Source organism: Coccinella septempunctata, chromosome 8 (assembly GCF_907165205.1).
Source record: "Coccinella septempunctata chromosome 8, icCocSept1.1, whole genome shotgun sequence".
NCBI lineage: Eukaryota > Metazoa > Arthropoda > Insecta > Coleoptera > Coccinellidae > Coccinella > Coccinella septempunctata.
The window spans coordinates 14,718,728-14,745,309 of NC_058196.1; the positions used below are offsets into that span (position 1 = coordinate 14,718,728).

Consider the following 26,582-nt stretch of genomic DNA (forward strand, 5'->3'; position numbering starts at 1 on the left):
AACCTCATATTTGAAGAATGATTTCGAATAGTTTCCGCGGTGCATTTGAAAAATTCATGAATGAAACTCATAATTATTCAGTTTAAACTTGTATATATGCTGTGATAACCCAAATTGAGGAGAATTCCCCATTTATGGTATCTTCATATGATGTGAACCGCTGCTCGGATAGAGCATGTGCCATTGACCGGAACAGATGATAATCGGACGGTGCAATATCTGGTGAATACGGCTGGTGGGGTTGTGGGGTAGCACTTCCCAATCAAGTGTTTTTAAATAGTTTTTCACCGAAACTGCTACATGTGGATGAGCATTATCATGTGGAAGAATAATTTTGTCGTGTCTGGAGTAATATTGAAGGCATTTTTCCTTGAGAGCTCGGCTCAATCTCCTTAATTATGTTCGGTAAAGAGTTCCAGTGGTTGTTTCGCTTGGATGGAGCAACTCTAAATCTTTGGCCTTCCATTGCGATCTTTGTCTTCTACGTCAAGATCACCGTTTTCAAACTTTTGAAACCACTCACGATATGATCTTTCTTTCAATGCAGCCTCATTATATGCATCTACGAGCAATCGATGCGCCTCAGTAGCAATTTTGTTAAATTTAAGAAATAAATTGAAAGTTCCCGCAAATGACGGTTATTTGGCTCTAGACATTCTTAAATGGAAAAAAACTATATGTTGCTCTGTTATGAAGTTAATAATATAAGAGGAATATGCTGTTGTTTTGTGGCTTCAATTAATTGTTGCTACGGCATTCTTCAATCCATAGCAACAAGATCAAGATAACGTTAATCATGTGTCATGTTCACGGAAAATACGAAAAATAGTCTTTCCTAACGTGTTTCAAACAATATTTTTTCTGGTTTTGAGTAGGATATTGCTAAGAATTCAAATTAAAAGTACAAAAAACGTCTTTAAAAGCTTCTCTCGGAGATTTCTTTGAAATCGTCTAGTAACTGAAATTATTTAATTTTTCACTCTCTGCGTAACTGGTTGCGGAAAGTTAAACGTTTCAAAACGTCAATGAGTTTCAAAAAGTGTCACTTTATATTCAAAATTAGAAATTTTTTTTTATTGCACTGAATGGATAAACGTCAAGTTAACCTGTAGCTATGGGTTGAATAATGTCACCTTTAAACGTCAAAATGGAATGAAAAATATTCAAATCACGTGGAGTAGACGTCACTGTTTACTTACCTACATATTTCAGCAGAAATTTTTTTGTACCTACTTATTTACCTGTATGTATTCAGAATATATTTACATGTATCCAGGGTGATTCATATCGATGGACTATTAGACCTTTAAAGAAAACCAGTCACAATTCTGCGATGAACAATTGCATGTAAGGGTTTTCGACAAAGAAACTTTTCCCCAAAATATTTTTAGACTTCTGCAACTTCCAGTTATACCGGAAACAGCCTATATAAGTAATTTCTTATTTTAGAGATCAAACCCAGTATATTCTTGAGTCATTAAATAGCTGATTTCATGGCAAAAATTTCAATAATATGTATGCCATTCTTTGATTAAGAAGTCAACAGTTTATGAGTTATTGGGATTAGGTATTATGAAAAAATTGTGGAAACGAGAGGTCACTTATTTTGAAATATTTCTGCAGAGGTGGTTTTTTTCAAAAAAATCTTTACCATTTTCAATTCTTCTATTATGGAGTATTAAGTATAATACTTTTGCTCTTAGGACCATTGGACCTGAAATGTACAAGCTGGTAATGAGAAGTTCATCATGCTGGACAAATCGAATTAATCAAAATTCAAGATTTTCAGTTTACCATCACTCAACCGAAGATATTATTGTGACAGCCAAACACGTGCGTCGTGGTTTAACAACTCATGCATGTTAATGAAAATCATATAATTCTGTTTTTAGTTCAAGGTTCTATCTAAATGGAAATTTTCAGAGTTTTCAAAGAAACAGTCAAAATAAGGCAAAAAAACCATTTGGAACTGCTTTCTTAATCTGTAACTTAACATAGAGAAAAACTCAAATTCGATATTTCATGAATAATTTTCACATTTCATGAACAATTTATTAGATAGATGAAAAAATGTGCATAACATTTTAGTTTTTTCTGTAGTTTCCGGAAGTCATTCATTCATTGCTGTATCCCGTTACCGGGAATAAATCTACAAAAAGACAAAAAAAAGAAAAAAAAAAATAAAGTCACGGAATAATCAAGTAGGTCAAAATAATGGCTCTTTTCCCTTATTTCAAGTTAATCTTTGATAACTCTTAAGAGTTTCCTTTTTAGGTAAAGGTTTTATTCAAGTAACCTCTCCTTTTTTCTAGACGTAGAATCGACTGAAACAATAGAAAATCTTGAGTTTTGATGATTTCGATTTGTCCAACATGATGATCTTCTCATAAACGCCCTGTACATTGCAGGTCTAAACAGCAAACAATGTGTTATAATACTACATAATGGAAAGATTGAACATGTGGTAAAGATTTTTTTAAAAGAAGTTTACCTTCTATTTTCGCCTTCATGAGAATACCAATAACTCATAGACCGTTGAATGTTTTATCAAGGTGTGGTATATTGTTGGAATTCCCATAAAATCGGCTATCTAACGATGCCGATATTGAGTGTACCATTTGAAATAAGGGAGTAGTAGAATGTTTTCGGCATAGGTAAGAAGTTGCAGAGCTCTAGAAATATTTAAGCGGGAAAATTTATTGTCGAAAATCACATTGTGCAAATTTTCCAAACAAAATTATGATTAGTTTTCCATAAAAAAGTCCAACGCCCTGTATAGCTCAACTACGGGTAGATTATACCCAGAGGATATCAAGTCGCCTATGGTTAAAGGGTCTACAATGCCTTTTGTAGAGGGTACAATTTATATATTACCTGCACATCCTTGTCCATGGTATAGTCAAGTAACCTGATGGATCACGTAAAATTTTATATGTTGGAAAAACATATCCAGAAAACATCCGGTGTATGGTGTATTTAAATCCATCAAACTGGCCTAGTTATTAGAAAAAAGCAGAAGAAAATAAGGTTGCATATAGTTGCTCTTTCCAGTTGTTGTTGCTCGTTATTCCAGTTGTATACAGAGTGTCCCAAGTTCGAGTGCCTATTAGATGTTTCTGGAGAACTGAACATATTTGAAATCTGAAAATTGGGACTATGATGTTGTTCGAAATTCTCTACTGAGCTGAAATATTTTTGGAGCCTAAGCACTTCCAGTTATACAAGGAGTGAAAATAAATTTTTTCAAAATTTTTGTTTTGTTTTTCGTTTCTGATATGAATGAGTACTCAATGCTGAATACATTCCTGTTAAAACCGTTGTATTCTTTCAAATAGTTTTCAAATTATCGGAAAAAAAAATGTAAAAAGTAGGAAACATTATGCGTATTGAGTATTAAGTTTATTATTATCATTCTAAATATCTTAAGCAAAAACAGTTTTCACATTTTGGAAGTCGAACAATGTGGAAATATTGTACACTTGTCACAGGGTGTTCCAAATGTTGTGTCAAAAATTGGGATCAAGATTTGCCCATAACTTTCGTTTTTCAAATAAGAACCAGAGACATTTAGTTTGTGAGTTTGTGATCATTCGTTCGTCCACTAGAGCTTTACCTTTGTGTGAAGTATGAACAGTTCAACAGGATTCACCCTGTATAATAACGGACGTGCATGCCGTTACCATGGATGTTATCGTTGGCTTTCTGTACATAGAAACATGACAGAATTTAATTTACTCAAATGCGTGCGGGGAAGGAATAGCAGGCGAATTTTCCCGCACCTTTTGGGAAAGTGACTTTTTGCAACTTGAGATGCGTGCGGAAAAAAAGTTGAATGCGCACACTTGTAGAAAAATAACTATTTCATATCAATAATCTATGGTCGTAGAAGATAAGTTTCCCCAATAATCCACAAATGATAGAATTTCAGAATGTGAACTAATGAAACAAAATTTCAGATAAAATTATTAGATCTGTCACTTGTGAATTATTAGGATGCTGTATCTTCTTCGACGATAGATTATTGATATGAAGCTGATATTATTAATTTGACTCCACGTACGACATAAAGTATGAATTATATTCAGCATTAAATATTCAATCATATTAAACGAAAAAATGCAAAAAAAATTTTTGAACAAATTTATTTTCACTCCTGGTATAACCGGAAATGCTCAGGTTCCAAAAATATTTTAGCTGAGTAGAGAATATAGAACAATATCATAATCCCAATTTTCAGTGTTCAAATATGTCCAGTTCTCCAGAAACTCGAACTTGGAACACCCTGTATAGCCTCAATGTGAAATGTGGTGAAATAAAATTGAGAATGACATTTTTGGTGCCTAGATGTAGGAACGTTGGATTGGTGCACATTGAATACATTTTTTAGACTAGTAATAAACACTTATACTAATCACCTGAAAATAAAAATGGAGGCCGCCATTTTATTGAACATTTGACATTACCGTAATGAAGACGTTGATTCATTTCATTCAGTTTGTATTGTATGATTTTATCAGTAGAAACGATCCTCTTGGAACATAATGCAGCATTTCATCTTCAAGTTGAACCTTCAAAGAAAAAAAAAATCGGCGTTTTGCGGTTGCGATTTATTTCTTTCATCAATTTTAATTTGGAAAAGTTAGAGTAATAGTATTGCGAAAGCTTAGAAGAGCTAAGGAATATTGGCCTACCTACTACAAATAATAGCCTATTATTTGTCAGAACACCTTCCTGCAAGAAAATAGCAGATTCTTCTTGTTTCTTCCTGGTTTTCCAGATTCAAAATTTGTAATTTCTCAACTTGTCTCTCGCTTGTTTCTGTACTTGGATGCCAAGGGAAGTCGACAATTTTCTCTTGATGATATGATGAATTTGCAATATGAACATCTTGCGATGTGCTATCTTCTGGAAAAATTTTTTTTTACAAAGTGAGGCAAGGAAATTCTACCCCTGAATTCTAAAGGAATTCATATATTATTTTATGAAACGGGAATTAAATGATGATGAAAACGTATTGTCGAATTATGTAAGAACAGTTTGATATAAAATATATAAAAAATTAGAGGATTGATAAAAAGTTATTCCATTTTTGATCCCAAGATAAGCCACATTTTTTTCAGGTGTGCAATTTGAAGCGGTTTTTTCTTTGCTTTCAGTTAGATACTGATAATATTTTGAAAACAAATTAACATGAATATATGGTAGTGTTTCACCATGACCTACCTATAGTACCTATGTACCTTTCCTACAGTGTAGGTTGTACGTAAATTATTTCGTTAAAATTTTAAGATTTGATAATTTGCGTATTTAATCATATTTCACTTTGAAAATTAAATAGATTAATTTAACACCCAATTCATCTGGAGCATAAGCTGATTTTCAATTTGAAAGAGACAATGCAAGGGGGAAAACGAGATAAGTGTGCTGAATAGTTCAGTCTTACAAAGGCTCAAATTGAGTCCACTCAACTGCCATACAATGGTATGAATTTTGCTCAAACTTCCGCCCCACATCCTAAGCCTTTCGGGGGTTATTCATTTACATTCGTACTACCGTACCCATCTTACCTATTCAAATTTAAATTACCTGGCAAAAGGTAATTTTATTCAAAAAATGTTCGCCTCAAGAGTACCTAGAATTGGCGGGTCCTCGCAATTTTCCAAAATCTTTATTCTCCTAGCAGAAAAGACGTCTGCAGTCTGCATTATTGATTTAACTCCTGAAAATTATGCTTCCGGGTTAATCATTCCATTATGCGATTCAATTGCCAAACAAAAGTATTTTGGAAAGTGAAAGGAAAATTTCGAAGATCGCATTTTGTGTTAGATTCCAATGAAATTCATACGAATCTCAGTTTCTTGGGTATAACGAAAAAGATACAAAGTAATCATTTTTTGTGGTGAGAAAGATATCATCAATATTTTTTAGAGTAATCGTAACCACTGAATTGTTATTTTGCATAATCAACTGCTCTCCGATAAGTTATATCCGCTTCTCCCATCCTCGACTTATATAAAAGAAGAAACAAAAAATTTTCTTTCATTTCTGTTTTTCGATTAGAAAAGAACATCAGGTGAGTTTACATGTCTTATTATTGAAAAAAATGTCATATTCTGTAAAACTTAACTTACTAAAAGATTGTGTGGCGGAGGAATAATAATTTCTAACTTTTGCCTCATTTTGTGTTTCTTCGTGGTTTTCTTTTCTGATATTTTGCTGTAAGTTTTAATTTTTTCGGAGAGTTTTAGTTAGAAGTGTACAGGGTATACCAAATTGCTTGATTTTGGCTGTTTCTGGTACTTCTAGACTTGATAGGCAAAAACGTTGAAAGGAGTCCTGGGCTCGATTTTAGTGAAAAGTTCATTAGTGAAAACCGTTTCACGATATCTTCATTTGTTTTGAAGATATAACCAAATTTTGATATTTAATCGATTTCGAAAATGTGCCATAACTTTTTCATTCTCGAAAATATCTGAGAAGTTTATTAAGCTTTCTGCACTTTTTCACAAGGAATCAGGTACTGTATTCAATTTTTTTTAATCTTTTGTACTAAGGGTGGAAAAAAAAACAACTTCGTTATTTCACTTTTATGCTGATTCTTTCAATAAAATGAATGTAATATATCGACATATATTGTATATACATTTTTTTTTGAAAAGCTAATTTTTGTCGAATACTTTGAAATCAAAAAAAGAATGCATTCGTATTTGAAATAAAGTTGTTTTTTTTTCCACCCTTAGTACGAAAGATAAAAAAAAATTGAATACAGTGTCTGATTCCTTGTGAAAAAGTGCCTGTAAAAAGTTCAATTTGTTTTAAGATATTTTCGAAAATGAAAAAGTTATAGGACATTTTCGAAATCGATGAAATATCGAAATTTTGTTATATCTTCAAAACAAATGAAGACATCCTGAAACGGTTTTCACTAATAGACTTTTCACGAAAATCGATCCCAGGACTCCTTTCAACGTTTTTCCCTATCTAGTTTAAAAGTACAAGACATAGGCGTAGCCAGGGTTGAGTTGCGGGGAGGGGTTTGAAATAAAATTTTTCTGATTTTGACATATAAATTGAGACTCTTTGAAACTAATATTATGTGCCTATATTATTTCGGGGGGGGGGGGGGGTTGAACCCCCAACCCGCCACCCCCCCCTTCCGGCTACGCCCGTGGTACCAGAAACAGCCAAAATCCCAAAATCAAGCAATTTGGGATACCCTGTACAGCTAACTACACTGGACAGCAAATTCAATCAGACAGAAATTTTTGTTTCCTGAATTCAATCTTGAATAACTTTAACATTTTCGACCAATTTGGATAATTTTGCTGATGCTTTCATTGCCGACTTTATGAACAGGATTAGTAGACGCGTTAATATGCGATTTACAGGCTAGCACAAAAATTGCATTTTACGTTCTGCAGAAAAATTTGAAAACTGAACGATATTTTTCAGTATGACATTTTAAACTCCCATACATTCTGAAAAATTTGTTTTTTTATGCATATTGATGTTTCTGTCCTTGAAGTGAAAACACATCTTTAAATAGGAAATAATGCAATAATTTTTATAGACTACAAAAAACTTGAAAATAAAATGGCAGCAGCTGTATCCTGATATGTTTATTACAATCGAGTATTTCCTTCACGAACCTTAATAACAGTTCCATCATTTTGGGTATAGATATCAAAGCAACAACCGCGTACGAGGTGTCTGATGCTGCTCATCTGTCATTGCTTGTGCTAATATAACTAAAGTTTCAAATTTACCTAACCTCTTTCCTAGTACCTATACTCCATTCACTTTCATTTTAGCAGTCGGTTAGCCATGGAAATTTGACACATATCACTCTGTATAGTACGAAAATGTGGGGTTATGACGCTTGTCAAAACATTTTTGGGTTTTAAATCAACGCTATGTTGCCCGTTCTACGTAAAAGTTTCTGTTATTACGTTTTTATCACAATGTCGAATCTCTTCGGAAAATATGTGACGAACGTAATTGAAGTTTATACAAACTAATTGAAGGCATAAATCTAGTTATTTGCATGGAAAACAAGAGATCAGTATAATATCATAATATGCACGAGCTTGAGGAGAGGTAATGTTCGCTACCTTCTTTAGATAAAAGTTTGAATACGTTACATCAGTTGTAGATTTCAAAAATATTAATCCGAAGATAAAATGCATATGATGCAGTGGTTGGGAATGAGTATATCTCGAAAGATTTAACAGATAATTACAAAAATGTAAAATTCTTCAACAAAATCATCTTGCATCAATGGAAGTAAAAGGAATTGAAGGAAGTTTCAAGTGAAGATGAACTTCACCTTTGAACAAAAATTTCACTTGAATAAACAATTAACAGGACAACTGGCTCGTATTTGTGGCTGTTCATCTTAATACATTGATATAGTAATAATAATTAGGTATTTATTGGTACCTTAAAACATTTACAATGTTTGGGACAAGTCAAATGAAAAATAGAAAAATCAATTTTCGGAAACTTATTCTACGATGACATTCATCGAAAATCCTGTAGTAACGTTTCGCATCAATTCACCCAAAAAATTTTCAAATGCCCACTTTTTGGGTCTCCCAATAGAAGGAAATTCTTTGTCATCCTATTCATTCACAATATTTTTGATTGTGGAAACATTCAGCTGAAATATGAGTCGTTCAGATTCAGATGAAACATATAAATTCTCTTACATTGAATATTTTCGCTACCGTCTGACGTATTGTGAATTTTAGAATATCAGGGTATAACTATTTGAATGAGCGGACCTGAATTCTAAATAGCACTTCCTGAAACCCTTTCTTCTCTCTTTTTTGAATCACTTTCGGCATTTTCGTAATAAAAATTGATATAAGTTGTGGCTACGGCGTTATGACATTAACGACCTTTCACGAGTGCCAACCTTACTTCCTTCTAGTTACAAAAACTTGAGAAAATTATTTCATGGCCAACCGACTGCTAAAATGAATGTGAATACAGTATACATATATATTGCACACATATTCCGCAGGGTTAAAATCCGGATTTCTTGGTGGCCAGTCCAATACTAGAACGTCGGCTTCGTTCATGTATTGCCTGGTTATTTGTGCTACATGTGGTCCAGCATTGTCGTGCATGAGCAGAAAATTTGCCCCTGTAAGGTCATATAAGGTTCTATATTCTAATAAGCACTCGTTAATGTATCGTATCTATTAACGTTGATAGTTTCTGTCAAGGGACTGTAATACTTCCTAAAAGTTGCCTCTGTCTAATGAAGGATTATTGTGTTATTTCCTTTAGACCTGTATTTTTTTCTTCAACAATAGATAGAGATATCCCAAGAAAAAATAGGGCTTGAATATGTCTTAGTAAGAAATATCATTAAGTTTTCAAATTTTTCTACAAAATATTCGAGATTAAGTGTAGAATGCAGTTTTTTGTGCAATACCCTGTATATTGCAACGTCTCCATTCGTCCTGTTCACAAAATCGATATAAGCACATTATGCAGATGCAAGTATCAGCAACCTGTCAAAAAATCATCGAAATTGGTATAAACCACCAAAGTTATTCAAGTCCGAATTCAAGCGAATTTGTTTCTATCTGCGGGCCAGTGTAGATAATTGATTAGTTTTTGTACATTTAGAGCAATTTATAAGCTTTGCCTCATCTCTAATTTTGATTGTGTTGATTGAAATAATAAATAGGTACCTATATATGTCTTCCTTAAAGATCTGTTATAATCTATTATTAACTTCCTCCAGAAAAATGTCATCAGGCACCAAGAAACATATTTCCCTTCTTTTCGAACGTCCCCAGGAACCTGTTTTTGTAGCCAAGGGAGATGGAAAGGTGGTATTTGATATACCTAACAACTATTTGGTGAGTAAATAAACTATTTTTACCTGCAAACCATTGAAGCGAGATATTCGAGCATGGTCCGAACATGAAGGTTTGAATTGAAGGGCAAATTTAGAATGGGATTTCGATGCTGAATTCAAATTGAATCACGGTTTCGGATTTACACAAAGCTTTTTTGCATTCCTGATATCTACTAGAAATGTTTTACTCGTCGAGTACGTTGATACAAAATTCATCAAGGATTGTTTCGGAATAATAGTCATGCGAAATTTTTGTCAACATTTAAAAAAATTGCGATTCAATTGGATTTGAACTCGTCTACTTTTCAACTTTATCTAATCTGTAATGGGGTATTTTCCTAAATTTCAAAATATATGTCATTGAAATCCTTATAACTCAAATATATCGAAATATATTTTTTTAGAATTTTAACATATTGCGTTTTGTCTGCATTCACTTACGAAAATTCTGATTTCAGAAGTGCTCTCTTATGAATATTCTACGTCATTTTCACAATCCGGCAACGCCCGTCGAATCAATAAAGGTCATGAAAATTTTATGATCACCATAGACTTAACAAATATCAAGTTTGGTGATCACATTTGACAAGGAAAACAAACAGTGCATAGAAATATCAAACAATGACATAAATGTCATCGTTTTTAAGAATATATAGACACAGAAACAATTTTTTGAAATGTGTGGATATAGGATTCTATATCTTCTTGATCTGTTCCACTGTTGTCTAATTAACAAAAATTACTAGACTTTAGTAAAGGCATTCTACGTCACAAGCTTTTACATTTTCGAAGTTTCGAAGGGTATATTTCTGAAAATTCTGAATTTTGAAGCGAATCTTTTACATGTTGGATAACTAATGGAAAAGGGTTTCCATAAATAATTTTAAATTCGATTTTGGAGTTTTAGGAAACTTGCCCATTTTGGAAATATTAGCAATTCTCCTAGTAAGCATTGGGCGTGCTCAGTTACTTCTCCTTCTTCGATTTTTCATAGTTTCAACTTTCATCCCATTGAAATTATATTCCCACTCGACCTCTTGAACCTGCTTGACACCTCCCACCTGAATTTTCATAGATATCTCAATTCTCTTATAAACATAAGAGAATGGAGTAGTTCATCTCCGGTTTCGGAAAAATCGATAAAGAAACAAGTGTTTGTATTACCTTCAAGAATCTACTGTTAAAATATTTGTACGAGTCAAAGACTTACCCTGTATATTCCAATATTTTATAAGAACCGTTGTGAGTAATCTTATAACCTCAGTAAAAAAAACCAATGATGACAGATTTGTTCACAAAATAGGCTTTTTATACTGATGAGTTTGTTTTCCATCAACATAAAAATTTCTGTATCCTCTATTCATATCGAATATCGGAAACAAAAAACCAGAGCGAAAAAGAAGAAAGGAGTAAATAATACAGTCTTCATCAAACTGATTCGAAAACTTAATGATATCTTAAGAAAAAAGATATCATAGGTATATAACCTGTTCTCCAATTGCAAAAATTTTCTGCTGATTTTTGTGGAGGATTACTATCGTCGATAGAAACCCCTTCAGTAAATTAATAAAAGTACAAAAAGGGCCATTCGACCTGATCCGGTCTTCAAGTAAGGCCTGTCGCAGACATGCAACTTTTCAGTTGCGCAACAGTTTGATTGCAAGCGGTTCGAGGGCGCACACAAAGGCAATCGCTGCAACTTTTCAGTTGCATGTCTGCGCTGTCCCATATACATGCATTTTACTCACTTCTGCAACTAAACAGTTGCAAAACTAAAAATTGCATGTCTGCGGCAGGCCTAATGATTTTTCTGTTCCTCAGTTGTTCGAGAAACTCTACAGGACCCTTATGTTGAATCATCTCCTATAGATATATAAGTGGTTATTCATAAGAAAGTGGGAAAAAATGAGAAGGAAATTGAAAAACTTCTGACCTTTATGGACAGTAATAATAAAAGGTTCGGACTGATCAAAGAGGGCTGCTACAATAGAAGACAATAAATATTTTTTTCTACAAGCGTGCGCGTTCAACCTTTTTCCCGCACGCATTTCAAGTTGCAAAGAGTCACTTTTCCAAAACGTGCGGGAAAAACGCCTGCTATTTCTTTCCCGCACGCATTTGCGTGCGGGAATGGATTAGCAGGGGTTTTTCCCGCACGCAAATCTTATAGAATAAATTAAATTCTATCATGTCTCTATGCACCGAACGTCAACGATGAGTAACCCATGGTAACGACATGCAGAATTACGTCTGTCATTTTATATGAATTAATCAAATGAGATATGATCTGTATCGTGCAATCGATATATTTACATATTTCAAGCGCTTGTAGAAAAAATATTGTTCCTAACTCTTGCGGAAAGTGTCTTGCCCGCACTCAACTGCTTACCCGAACTCTGCTTCGCATCGTTCGGGCAACGGCAGTTTCGTGCGGGCAAGTATCACTTTCCGCACTTGATAGGAAAATAACTATTATGTTCGACTGCATCATAAACACTTTATTTATGAATTCGTTTAGAGTCCATAATTGACTACTTTATTGGACACCACTTTATTGGACATCACTTTATTGGACTCAAGTGTCAATATCATTCTGTCAAGTAAATATACTAAATGCAAAAAACACTTCATTCAAGGAAGAAGAATTTAACTCCGACCTAAAAACAAAATTATGAATAACTATTCTAAGCATTAACACATTAAAATCATTTAAAACACATTCTTTGTTATTATAAAAATGCATGCATGAGGAAGTCGAACTCGAATTCTTCGAAGTTTTCGATCTGCAATACTCTTGTACTTTCTGGCCCAATATTCTGGTGGCAACACTTATTTTAGCACTTTCCGATTCATCTATGTAGTCCATAGCGAGCTTTCCATTCACTATTGAAGTAAGCCAGAATACAGTCTTCTGTTGATTTCCCAATTTTATTCGCTTTATACCACTTGTTATAGGATGCATGCATATTCTCATGAGCACTTTTAGATTTAGTGGGTAAGAGAGATTCTTTGGCGCTTACGGCTAAATTTTCTACGCTTTCTTCTCCAGCACTATCCATTTTTTGGATTATTATGACGTTTGTCACAAAATTAAGGAAGTAAACAACTGTGTTTACTGAGGTTGCTAAGGTCGCTGGTTACTAAGGTAAGAAAATCAAAAGCACACTTAATGTTTTTCAGTAATAAGCCATTTCAGAAAATAAAATTTCTGCATTGCAGTCAAACATAAAGCTTTGTATGCAACTCGTACATAATTAGGCTTTATGTACTCGCCCAAGTTATTGGCCTCGCTCGCTTTGCTCGCTCTGCCATAAACTTTTGGACTCGTCCATAAAGATCTAATTTATGTACTTGTTACATAAATAGCTATTATATTCAGTATGAAATTGACGATAATAATGAATATGTGTGTTTGAATTTGATAGAATCCAGTCATGTGCCTCCGAGCAAGGAGGACTCATAATTACTTAGTCCTAAACCTGTGAATATCCCCTGAATGTTAATATGGATAGACGTGAAATACAAATTGAAATCTATGAATAGTTCAGGGTGTTTCACAAAATGTGACCACTGACAGTATCTAGAGAACTAGATGAGATTTTTTCTGTGAATTTTCGGATCTTTATGAGTTATTTAATTTATTTATTCATTATGCATTCATCTACATATAAAATATTCTCGTCTCGGTGGTTCTTCTGAGTATGGGAAGTTGAACCAAACTTTATTTCAAATGAGGCAGCCTATATTCTATTTCATTTTTAGAAACTCTTCAAAATTTTAACAGCCATAAATTTGAACCTCTCAAACCTCAACGTTCAGGGGTTAGAATTCATTTGTCTCAAAGACTCAAAAATAGTCTTGAATGAGTTTTAATAATTTCCTACCGAATGAAAATTGTACTATCCCCAGAGAATAGCCTTTAGGGCAGGGGTGCTCTGACTTGAATCGCCTGCGATCTACATCAATATTATCAGACTCCGATCGATCGACTTTGAGAAACTGTAAGGCCAGGTTGTACAGTTCACAATCGAGTTGAGTTCAACTTGCCAAAATGGTATAGAATTGTCAAAGATGAGCTGGGTTCGAACTTAAACTCAGCTTGAACTTGGACTGTACAACTGGCCATAATTTTATGTGATGTAGGATTGTTATTTATAGATCAGAATCGGCTTAATTTCTATGAGATCGACTCAAAAATCTCCCGTGATAGACAGTATGAGCACCCCTGCTCTAGGACCTCTAGATTTCACTTGTGGTCTAAGTTAATCAGAATGTTTCTGGCTCAAAGTTGACTCTAACTAATAGAGGTAGTTGAACAAGAAAAAGTTCATCTTTCAAATACAAAATCCTGTGCTTCAATAGACCATTAGGTGGGACACAAAAATGTCTATCTAACAATGTTTCAAACCCTATACCTAAACATGAGGATTTTTCAATACATTCAATAATATCTTTAGCTCAAATTTGAGACAAATGCCTTAATACCTTAATAATAATAAACAACCGCAGTAGAAATTTTGTGGAGAATCCACAATGTAAGAAAATAGAGGGTTTCCCATTTGATATAAAAAACTTGGCTCAAAATATTAAAGTTTCAATATTGAATAGATTTCGGACATTCATTATGATCCACAAATTTTCAGAAAAACACCTTATCCAGTCCTCTATGTACCTACTTCTAATGGATACTTTGCATAAAAGGCCTTCCATAATTGAGATCTGAAAACATCTCGTTTATTGACGAATTCATTGATATTTGTGATGTTTAAGGCTGACAGGTACAAGCCCATTGGCGTCCAACTGGCAAGCAGGTTCGGTGAAGACGCTGGGGAGAGGGTGGCAGTGAAGCAGATATCAATACCGAACCTGGGGGATATTTTGGACCTTCCACGTCACTCAAACTTTTCCCTGTTCGTCCCAAAGCATAGACGACTTGCTGGAAAATTGATCAACATCTTTTTAGGTGACTATTTCACTTATTTCATTTTTAGCGGGGAAATTTCTACAGCGACGCTCGTTTCACAGAGACAAAACGTGGAAGACGGCAAAACTTAATAAAGTTAGTTTTTCAGGGACTATTTCACTCATTCCATTTTTAGTGAGAAAGTTTCCACTCATTCCATTTTTATACTCCATTCATTTTTATTTCAGGAGTCGGTTGGCCATGGAAATTTGACACATTTCACTCTGTGTAGTACGAAAATGTGGGGTTATGACGCTTGTCAAAATATTTTTGGGTTTTAAATCAACGCAATGTTTCCCGTTCTACGTAAAAGTTTCTATTATTACGTATTTTATCGCAATGTCGATCTCCTCGAAAAAATATGTGACGAACATAATTGAAGTTTATACAAACTGATTGAAGGCATACGATATCCAGTTATTTGCATGGAAAATACAAGAGATCAGTATAATATCATAAAATGCACTAGCTACTAGCTTAAGGAGAGTTAATGTTCGTTATCTTCGTTGCCTAAAGGTTGAAGACGATACATCAGTTGTAGATTTCAAAAATATTAACCCGAAGATGAAATGCATATGATGCAGTGGTTGGGAATGGGTACCTCTCGAAGGAATTAACAGATAATTACAAGAATGTTAAATTCTTCAACAACAATCATCTTTCATCAATATAAGTAAAAGGAATGAAGGAAAGTTTCAAGTCAAGATGAACAAAACCTTTGAACAAAAATTTCACATGAATAAATAATTAACAGGACAACTGGCGCGTATTTGTGGCTGTTCATCTTAATGCATTGATATAATAATAATAATTAGGTATTTATTGGTCCCTTAAGAGATTTACAATGTATTGGACAAGTCAAAGGAAAAATAGAAAAATCAATTTTCGGGAACTTATTCTACGATGACATTCATCGGAAATCCTGTAGTAAAATTTTCGCATTAATTCACTCAAACATAAAATTCTCAAATATCACCACTTTTTTGGGTCTCCCAATAGAAGGAAATTCTTTGTCATCCTCTTCATTCACAATCTTTCTGATTGTGGAAATATTCAGCTGAACTATAAGTCGTTTAGATTCAGATGAAACATTATATAAATGCTCTAACATTGAATATGTTCGCTACCGTCTGACGTATTGTGGATTTTAGAATATCGGGGTATACCTATTTGAATGAACGGACCTGAATTCTAAACATCACTTTCAGCATTTTCGTAATAAAAATTGATATTAGTTGTGGCAACGGCGTTATGACATTAACGACATTTCATGAGTGCCAAGCTTACTCCGTTCTAGTTACAAAAACTTGAAAAAATTATTTCATGGCCAACCGACTGCTAAAATGAATGTGAATGGAGTATAGTTAGGAATTTTCCATAGCGTCGCTCGTTTCACAGCGATAAAACATGCAGGATTTTCAGCGACAATTTTCTGACATTTCTCAAATTCGAGATAGCTTCGGAAATGAATGTTTGTGAAATATTACTGTTCGACTTATTTTCTCGTGAAATAGTCATGTCGAATACCAAGAATTCCCTAAAATTCATCCCACTTGAGTTAATATGATGATGAGGAAAGGATAATTTTAATTTCAGAATACTTGGACTTTTAAATTTATTTTGTTGACATGTTTCGGCCAATAGCCATCTTCAGAACACAGAACATAAGTCCGATATCAATATAAAATATCAACTTCATTAAAAGTCATTTGAAAGCATGCCATTATTCAGCTGTGAAGTAAGATCAAAATGGAGTTATTCCGACATTCTTAGATCGTGAATTTTTCTTAACAGCATCACAGCTGAATAATGCTATCAATAATCATCAGCAACTCACCCTCCAGCTCCACAGCTCCAATGAACTCCAGTATCTAACCCCCAGTTTCACAAAACTTTGATTGCGCGATCAACGATTTGACAGTCTCTCGATTTCCAAAACGAAATCATTGAAACCTTTTCATTTCTGAATATATTGAAATAGCAGCAATATAGAATCATTGAATGGATTTATATGAATCATAATTTGATGCTAGAATGATGTTCTGAATGCTCATGACTAGGATGTTACTAATTTTTTTTGTGTTAGATTCCAAAGATTCAGTATTGTGAATAATTAACCAAAAAACTTTTCTTTATATTTGGATTAGTTTGAGTAGGAATATAAGGAATATTTCGGTAATAATGTGTTTTTAAAATCTTTTGGTGTTTTTCGAAAGAACTAATCAACTTTTGAATATACATTTTAGGAGTTAGATCTGTTGATGACCTCTTGTCTGTTGCGGTGTACTGTAGGGATCGGGTGAATCCTTACCTCTTCAACTACTGTCTCTCAGTGGCACTACTGCATAGACCGGACACTCAAGATGTTGATATTCCTTCTTTCATCCGCTCCTTCCCTGACAAATTCGTTGACAGTCAGGTCTTCGTCAGAGCCCGTGAAGAAGCTGCCATCGTACCAGAAGGATCTAGGGTTGGTTCTAACAATATTATTGTTTTTTATCATGCATAATACCTTATTACTTTCCAGACTCCAATAGAGATCCCAAAGGATTACACTGCTTCAAACCTGGAAGAAGAACATAGACTCGCTTACTTCAGGGAAGACATCGGTATAAACCTTCATCACTGGCATTGGCATCTGGTCTACCCATTCGAGGCTGCCAGAGAAGTGGTCAATAAAAACAGAAGAGGAGAATTGTTTTACTACATGCATCAGCAAATAATTGCCAGGTGATTTATTTCCTATATACGGGGTGTTTAAGAATGCTTGGACCTAATCCCACTTTCTTATTTCAAATGGATACCCTGCTTTTTTATTTGATCTTCTTATTCTCCTGAAAATCCTTATTCTTTTTTATCTGACATATTTTATACCTAAATTGGATGTATAAAATATAAAGGGTGTAAATAAATAGTTTCAAATAGCGAAAAAATTCGAGGGGTGTTTCCTTGTCAAAAGATAGTGCGGGGTCTTTGATTTTTTTTGAACAGCCCCTGCTTAGATGGAGCCTCCCAAAGATGGAAACAGAAAATAAATTTTTATTTTTTTTCCTAGAAACCAGAAAACTGACATAAATGAAATTGGAGCAGGATACCGATAAGAAAAATTTTGGTAGTGTTTGTTAGTGTCCCTCTAATATTAGCATTATACGAGTATTCACCTACTCTACCAGGAAAATTTAAGAAAATAATTCCAGGCTATACTACTCACGCTACGTTTTTAGCAAGAAATTGCACGAGTCCTCGTTCGTTTACAATGAATCAAGCTATTGAAAATTTCAATGGTATAATATCGTTTCTTGAGAAACGAATTTTATAGGCGTGGCTTTTCCTACCCCTTCTAATTATGAGAAGATCACCAACATTTTTTTATTGCTTTCTCGCTCCAATTCTTTTCTGTCAGTTTTCTAAGAAAGAAATTGAGAAATGCTTTTCAGCAGATTCCACTTTTAGGGGATTTCATATAAGCAGAGGCTACTCAAGATAAAAATATGTTGAATTTTCACGTAACTATTTTCTTACACCCTGTATAATCATAAACATCTCAATACGGTTTTTTTCAAGATAGTAGTTCTACTATCACTACATTATATTTACCTATACCTATACAAAAATTAACCATAAAAGTCGAAGAAGAATTACTCTTACCAAAAAATTCTTCAATCAACTGGGACCGCTAGATATTTGATTTGCCCCACTTATTATAAGGTGAGCTGCACCTATCTCATCGACTACGAGCTACGAGATTTTCCGTCGTGAACGCCACCGGCTACGAATTCGCAGTTTCCATTAACTCTAAGGACAAAGCTATGTGAAGCTGGCACCCCCAGATGCGAATTTTGAAACAAAAATTTCAGGGTTGTTTGCCCATCCTAGGTCCATGTTTGTCCACCCTTTTTTTCATTTGTCGAGGCACCGTTTTAGAGATATCCTAAAAGAACTTTTTTCGGTTCATTCTCTGAGCAGCACCCCCAAATCGCAAAATCTTATTTTGGATGGTACAGATCGTTTGTCCAACGTAAGTCCACGTTTGTCCACCAAGTTTTTTCATTTGTGCACCCACAGAACCATAGAAATCAATCTTTGAAAATTTTGGAAAGTGTGAAGTTGGCACCCCCAAATGAAAATTTTTGAACCAAAATTTCAGGGTCGTTTGTCCATCGTAGGTCCATGTTTGAGCACTTTTTATTTTCATTTGTCCAGGCACCGTTTGAGAGATATGGAAAAAAAAGTTCTTCGGTGCATTTTCTGACCAGCACCCCCAAATTGCAGAGACGTATTTATTATGATATAGATCTTTTGTCCAACCTAAGTCCACTTTTGTCCACCAAATTTTTTCATATGTCTATTGACAGAACCACAGAAATCCATCTATGCAAATTTTGGAGAGTGTGAAGTTGGCACCCCCAAATGAAAATTTGCAAACCAAAATTTGAGGCTCCTTTGTCCATCGTAGGTCCATGTTTGTTCACCTTTTTTTTTCATTTGTCCAGGCACTGTTTGAGAGATATGGAAAAATAAGTTTTTTCGGTGCATTTTCTGAGCAGGTCACCCAAATTGTTAGAATGATGGTAAATATCGTTTGTCCAACGTTAGTCCACTTTTGTCCACCCAATTTTTTTTTATTTCTTCACTCACAGAACCATATTCTGAAAGAGCAACTCGCAACTTTTCGAGTAATAAATCTGAGAATTTCATCCATCCCGGCGCAACCGTTCCGTCTTGACGAATTTTCAACTAAACCCAGCTTTTTCAGGATTTTTCGAAGGTCAGCTTTCGAGTCCTTTATCTCTCAATAAAAGTAACCGCAGATGGAAATGTGATACAAATTTTGAAGGAGCAACTCTTCTAGGGTTATATGTTTTATACTCTAAAAGCTCTCTTCGCGACATAATATGATCAACTTGTCGAAAAGAGAATATAATGAATTTGTTTTCAATATTGTTATTGTTACGAGCATATGCTTCCATATGGACCAATGAAAATTTTGATTGGATAAACGTGAATCCGCTATGGGCTAACGATTCATTCGGTGAAAAATATTCTTTAGCATTTAAGGAATAGTAAACGAAGAATTTTGATTAATCAATTTTTCATCCCAAATTGCGAATGGGGTCTGGATTGAAATGAAAATAAATTCCTGATGTACAAAAATGAACTAGCGAAAAGTAAACGAACCAGAATATTTGGTTCGAAATTTTGTGTTAATAGTTTTGCAACTTAATAACACTTCCCAAAAATTTTTACGATTGATGTCTATGGTTCTGTGGGTGGAAAAATAAAAAAAATTGGGTGGACAAAAGTGGACAAACGTTAGACAAACGATATTTACCATCGTTTTGGCAATTTGGGTGACCTGCTCAGAAAATGCACCGAAAAAACTCATTTTTCCATATCTCTCAAACGGTACCTGGACAAATGAAAAAAATAGGTGGACAAACATACCATGAACAAACGAACCTGAAATTTTTGTTCAAAAATTTTCATTTGGGGGTGCCAACTTCACAGTTTCCAAAATTTTCAAAGATTGATTTCCATGGTTCTGTGGGTGGAAAAATGAAAAAATTTTGTGGACAAACGATTTGTACCATCCAAAATAAGTTTTTGCGATTTGGGGGTACAGCTCAGAAAATGAACCGAAAAAAGTTCTTTTACGATATCTCTAAAACGGTGCCTGGACAAATGAAAAAAAAAGGGTGGACAAACATGGACCTACGATGTACAAACGACCCTGAAATTTTTGTTTCAAATTTCGCATTTGGGGGTGCCAGCTTCACATAGCATAAGGACAAAGCTGATTCAGAGGGCGGTCCATATGAACATTCGATTATTTATCACATCCAATAAAATTATTCTCTCACTGGGCGATCGCATTTCTACAGTCCTCTTCTTTCTCGTGGACAATCCCTATGTTCGGAGTAGAATTTTCGCAATCTGTATAACAATAATTATTACGATGAAGATTGGAACTTGGAGAACAAGTTACCCAATCTCTGAACTCAAATCATAAAATGTCTAGATCTAAAAGAATGAAAGGTAATAGAATTACTCTGAAATTATTTCCAGGTACAATTTCGAAAGGCTCTGCAATAACTTGAAACGTGTTACGCGTTTTTCGGATTGGAAGGCCCCTATAACCGAGGCTTATTTCCCAAAGATGGACAGTTTGGTGGCGAGCAGAAGCTACCCTGCGAGAGTCGCTAATCAAATGATTAGTGATATCAACAGAGAAACCGACCAGATAAGGCAAGATGTGGATGATCTGATGAGGTGGAGGGACAGAATTTTCGCTGCGATTCACTCAGGCTATGTGGAAGATGTAAGTGAATATTGTATGAATTCTCAAGAGTGTTTTCAAATTTCTACGATCGACTTTCACAGGAACGTGGTACTAGAATACAGCTGACTGAGTTCGAAGGGATCGACATTCTTGGCAATATCATTGAGTCTAGCATTTTATCTCCTAACAGGACCTTTTACGGAGATCTGCATAACATGGGGCATATTTTCATTTCTTATATCCATGATCCAGACCATAGACATCTGGTAAGAAAAACTTCCGTTTCTTAAAGTAAACTTGTACTTGTAAACTGCTCGTCAAAAGTTGAGGATGCTTCAGGCAGGTCGAACACAGTCTCAAGAAGCCAAAACTCGTTCGATGATAGCGATGTGATATATCACGTTTACTCTCACGGTACAAAAATGATGGTCAAAGGCCCAGTTATGGTAGAGCACGTGATATATCGCCAGTAGAAGACCTTTTTTTATTCTTTTGGTGAGAAGACCTCAGCAAATCTACGTGTTCCAGATGCCACATGTACATCGATTTCCCTAAACACAGTTGAAAAACGTTTCTATGAAGTCAAATCTAACATAGAGACGCATGTTTGGAAAATTTCCACCAATTCGAGAACACAAGTGACAAAGATTAGAGTGGGCAATGTAGTATGTGTGGAGTTGGCCCAGCACTTTACGGTTTTAAAAAACTTTTTAGTGCTGAATTGTGCTAAGAGATTTTTTAAACTTTATACGGTGCTCAAGATATTTCATAATATGTATGGAATGGGCCAGTGTAGCACTTTTAGAAAATAATTGTTTTTATGGCTGATATAGATTGTGCTATACATGTACTGAGTTGTGTGCTGTTCAAAAAATCAAGTTTTTGGAAAAAGTTAGCCCAGCGCTTTCGTGTTGTTGAAAATTTTTTATATAGTTGTGCTACATTTATGCTGACTCGTGCCATTGGAATTTCAGAAAAAGCTCCCAACTGATTTATCATTACTTCCAAGAACCATGAACTCTCAGAATCGCAGCTCTTGAAAGAGCTCCGTTTTTCTCCGTGATAATACACTGCCACATTAATCCAGATCTCGATTACTATGCAGGGTGTCTGTAAACAAATGTGAAGGACTTAGGGAGATAATTTCCCGATGAAAATAAGCCAGGGTAGTTACTATAAATGTTTTTCGAAATCGACTTCCCTTCCAAGACAGCCTTTGGCAGGCGATAGCGAGTTGACAGTTTTTAATTTTTTTTTACGGGTTCTAAAAAAACACTGAGTCATAAAACTATACATTATATGAAGCACTAAGTAGATGTTACTCACACAATTTTTTTAGATCTCATAACTAATGTGTTGAAAATAACATAACATTACATCCGTATTCAAGATAAAAGGCGTTGAATTTTCATGAAACATTACAAGAAAGGAAAGCCCTCAAGCCAATTTTTTTAACATGAATCCGTTTTATCGATGAGGTATCATTTACGCGATAAAAAATTTTTGATTCACATAATGCATACGAATCTATATTAATAAAAGAGGATCTATGGTTTACTTCAAAATGCTTTATTGTTCAAACGATCGCACCAAATTGGACAATTCTTTTTTTGTTGTGTTTATTATTGTTAGTGCAAGGTTTATATAACAAAATATTCCAAAAAAAAATTGTACAGAACAGAAAAAAAGGCATTCCTTTTTCTTACGACCAAACGAGCAATCACGATGAGTTAGTTATTATTATCTACCCTAGAAATAATTTAAATGGCAAAACTAGGTTTGCCGGGTCAGCTAGTTATTAATAAAATTGATAACTTTACTCTATGCCAGCATTGATTCTTACTTCATAATTTTCAAATCGAAATATTCCGAAAACTGTAGGCATACAGTAAAAAGTTTTACCAAGGGTACCTTTTTGATGTGAAATTGAATGATGTTTACGTTTACTTGAAATTTTAATTAATAAATCTAACATTAAAAATGTTCAATCATTGAGTATTAATACTCATTGAGTTCAATAATCAATGGTTCAATAGTAGATGGTACGAACAGTGTAACTAGCGCCCTTTATGAGAGTCCGAAATAAAAACAAATTCATGGGATGCATCAGCTTCCAAAACGAGGAAATTGAGTTTTTCTGGGAGAAAACTACCAATTATTTCAATATCCTGAACTTTTGACGAGCACCTTTATAACACGCTTTTTCGCTTAGTAGTTCTGTTGTAACATGAAAAATGTCTCATCCAAATATAACGAGTACCCAGCTATAGTAATCAGCATTTCGTTCTTGAAAACTTATTCATAATAATGAAGAGTGATATCGCCTTTACGGCACTGAATAAATCAATGAGGATAAATTCAGATGCATACCACCCGACGATATGAATATCGACCAGTGTTACGATCTGAATTGAGCTAGCCAATTTGCCATCGTCAAGGCCCCAAATGGAGGACGTTCCACCGAAGAAAAGCAGATGCTGACCATGGTTTCGGCCTCATTTGGCCTCATCAGAGCAACATAGCATTTTTCCACGGTGGAGAGCGTTTGGAATTGATGGAGCTTTATTCAATGTTGTCATGTTCTACTGGGTATTATTTACCCAGAGCGCCATCCAACATGAAACGGTATCCGATTCAATCCCCTCCAGATAGAAACCAAGATGAAGACAATAGCATATGTCCCATATTTTCCCTAATTCAGTACGCCGATTCGCCTTTGCGAACGTCGGACGCATGATGAATTGGGAAGTCTGAGACGCGCTCAGGCCACGGCTCTCCTTTTCTTCGGTGGAACGTACTCCATTTGGGGCCTTGACGATGGCGAATTGGCTAGCTCAATTCAGATCGTCGGGTGGTATGCATCTGAATTTATCCTCATTGATTTATTCAGTGCCGTAAAGGCGATATCACTCTTCATTATTGTACCGCTGGCATCGTACTCTGCCGCGACCTGAGCGCGTCTCAGACTTCCCAATTCATCATGCGTCCGACGTTCGCAAAGGCGAATCGGCGTACTGAATTAGAGAAAATATGGGACATATGCTATTGTCTTCGTCTTGGTTTCTATCTGGAGGGGATTGAATCGGATACCGTTTCATGTTGGATGGCGCTCTGGGTAAATAATACCCGGTAGAACATGACAACATTGAATAAAGTTCCATCAATTCCAAACGCTCTCCACCGTGGAAAAATGCTATGTTGCTCTGATGAGGCCAAATGAGGCCCAAACCATGGTCAGCATCTGCTTTTCTTCGGTGGAACCATTTGGGGCCTTGACGATGGCAAATTGGCTAGCCCAATTCAGATCGTAACACTTGTCGATATTCATATCGTCGGGTGGTATGCATCTGAATTTATCCTCATTGACTTATTCATAATTTTTCAAGATAATCCGATTCAAACTTTTGTTCGCCTAATAATTTAGTATAATTTTATCCAGAACATTGCTTTTAGGAAACTTTTGGAGTTATGGGAGATTCATCAACCGCTATGAGGGATCCCATATTCTACAGATGGCATGCGTATATTGACGATATATTCCAAGAATTCAAATCTACTTTACCAAGATACGAGATTGGAGATGTAAGTAAAGAACACTCAAAAAAGTAATGTTTGAACCACCCGCATGAGTTTAGCTTGTATCATCCAAGATTCGCGTACTAAAAACCACTAGAAAATTTCTATAGGTAATTGAAAAATTCGTTTACGGAAATTACAGTGTGTATTCTATGGAAAAAAGTTCATCCACACAACCACTTAAAAACAGAAAATATGTTTGAAAAATGACCTGAACAAATGTTGTAAAATAGAAAAAGTACTTCGTGATTTCATTAGTTTAATGTTTGCAAATAGTGATGGGGTTGATGGAAAATCAAGAAATATGTTGTGTTTGTCGAATGAATTTAAGTGAAAAAAATTCTAAATTTGAATAAGTTGACAGTAATTTTGAAAGTAATTCCACTTTGGCGATCACATGACAGGAATTTGTAGTCCAGGTAGCATATCCGCCCCCATCTTCATATTTAATTGAGGCTCCCATTTGTTGTGGGGATAAATACAGCGCAGTTCATTGTAATTAAGCCCAGATACTTTCGCATTAGAATGTTCCTTGTGAATACCACATAATTTTTTTTTGACTCTTTATTCAGCTCGCTTTCGATGGAGTAACCGTCACTGGTGTCAGTGTACAGTCCCAAGGTGGCCAACCGAATACAATGAACACATTCTGGCAACAATCTGACGTCGATTTATCCAGGGGTATGGACTTTTCACCAAGGGGTCCTGTATTCATAAGGTTCACCCACCTCCAACATCAACCTTTCACCTACACTATCAACGTGGACAACAAGGGAGGAAACAGAAGGGGCACTTGCAGAATTTTCATGGCTCCGAAATTCGACGAGAGGGGAAACCCCTGGAGATACAGGGACCAGAGACTCATGTTCATCGAATTGGATAAGTTCCCTGTCAATCGTAAGTAGAATTATACGTGGATCCCATAAATATTAAAAAAATTCTCAGCCAATTGACAAAGCAGACAAAATACATCTTTAATATATTCAGGCAGCAGCGGCTCGTAGACGAAAGAAATGTGTTCCACCACGTGAAATATTCTATTCAAAATTTAGTTAGCAAATTTATTACTTGAATCTTTGAAAGACAGTAAACATTCGGATATGTGAAATTTTGAAACCTTAGTATGCCTTTACTAGAGTCTATTAATTTTTGTAAATTCTGCATCAGAACAACCTATATAGAATAAGTATATCTTTTTGAAACCGATAACATTTTCTGTCATTGTTTGTATTTCTTGTCAAATGTGTCAATAGGCACTGAAGAATAAGATGTCTGTCTAAAAACATGGTGTATGCACTCGACAATTTTTGAATGCAATGACATTAGACCAAATCGAAAATAAGAGATTTGTTTCGTGGCGGCGCCACCATGTTCTATCATTATTCTATCAAAGAAAGTCAAATGATACTCTCTCGTTTTATTTTGTTCTGCGTTGATATCGATTACAGATTACAGTAATCTGTGATCCCGATCGATGAACGAATCAAAACAATGAACAGGACTATTTTGTCAAATGTCAGCTGTTAACGAATATTTGAGATTTACACTTAAATTTTCGTTGTAAAAACAAATCTGCAGATATTTCAACACTATCGAAGGAGTAGGTACTCAACATGATTTCAATAAAACACAGTTAATTGGCGAAATATCCAATATCTATATTCAGTTGACGGAATAGGAATTTTCACTATACTCGTGAAGAATATTTGAAGACAGACTCGAATAGATTAATGTAAGCTATGAACCCCGCTGTTGACGCTCGTCATGGAAAAAGCAAATTTTTCGTGAATAATTTTTTAATGCCATCTACCAAAGCTATGGCTGTCCCGTTTTCAATTTGCATCAAACCTAAGAATTTACGTAGTTACACTCAATTTTTTGCACTGGCT

At 34.9% G+C, this 26,582-nt stretch overlaps 1 protein-coding gene across 1 annotated transcript in view; it reads left to right on the top strand.

The window, feature by feature from the left end:
- The first annotated feature begins 6,031 nt into the window (after nucleotides 1–6,031).
- Nucleotides 6,032–26,582, top strand: part of LOC123318868 (phenoloxidase 1) — a 33,105-nt gene continuing 12,554 nt past the window's right edge. The window contains exons 1-9 of the mRNA XM_044905634.1: nucleotides 6,032–6,073; nucleotides 9,758–9,875; nucleotides 14,645–14,837; nucleotides 17,084–17,307; nucleotides 17,365–17,567; nucleotides 20,904–21,156; nucleotides 21,219–21,383; nucleotides 24,571–24,699; nucleotides 25,266–25,590. Coding sequence (XP_044761569.1) covers nucleotides 9,762–9,875; nucleotides 14,645–14,837; nucleotides 17,084–17,307; nucleotides 17,365–17,567; nucleotides 20,904–21,156; nucleotides 21,219–21,383; nucleotides 24,571–24,699; nucleotides 25,266–25,590 — 1,606 coding nt within the window. The 5' untranslated portion in view covers nucleotides 6,032–6,073; nucleotides 9,758–9,761. The remainder of the gene's footprint in view (nucleotides 6,074–9,757; nucleotides 9,876–14,644; nucleotides 14,838–17,083; nucleotides 17,308–17,364; nucleotides 17,568–20,903; nucleotides 21,157–21,218; nucleotides 21,384–24,570; nucleotides 24,700–25,265; nucleotides 25,591–26,582) is intronic.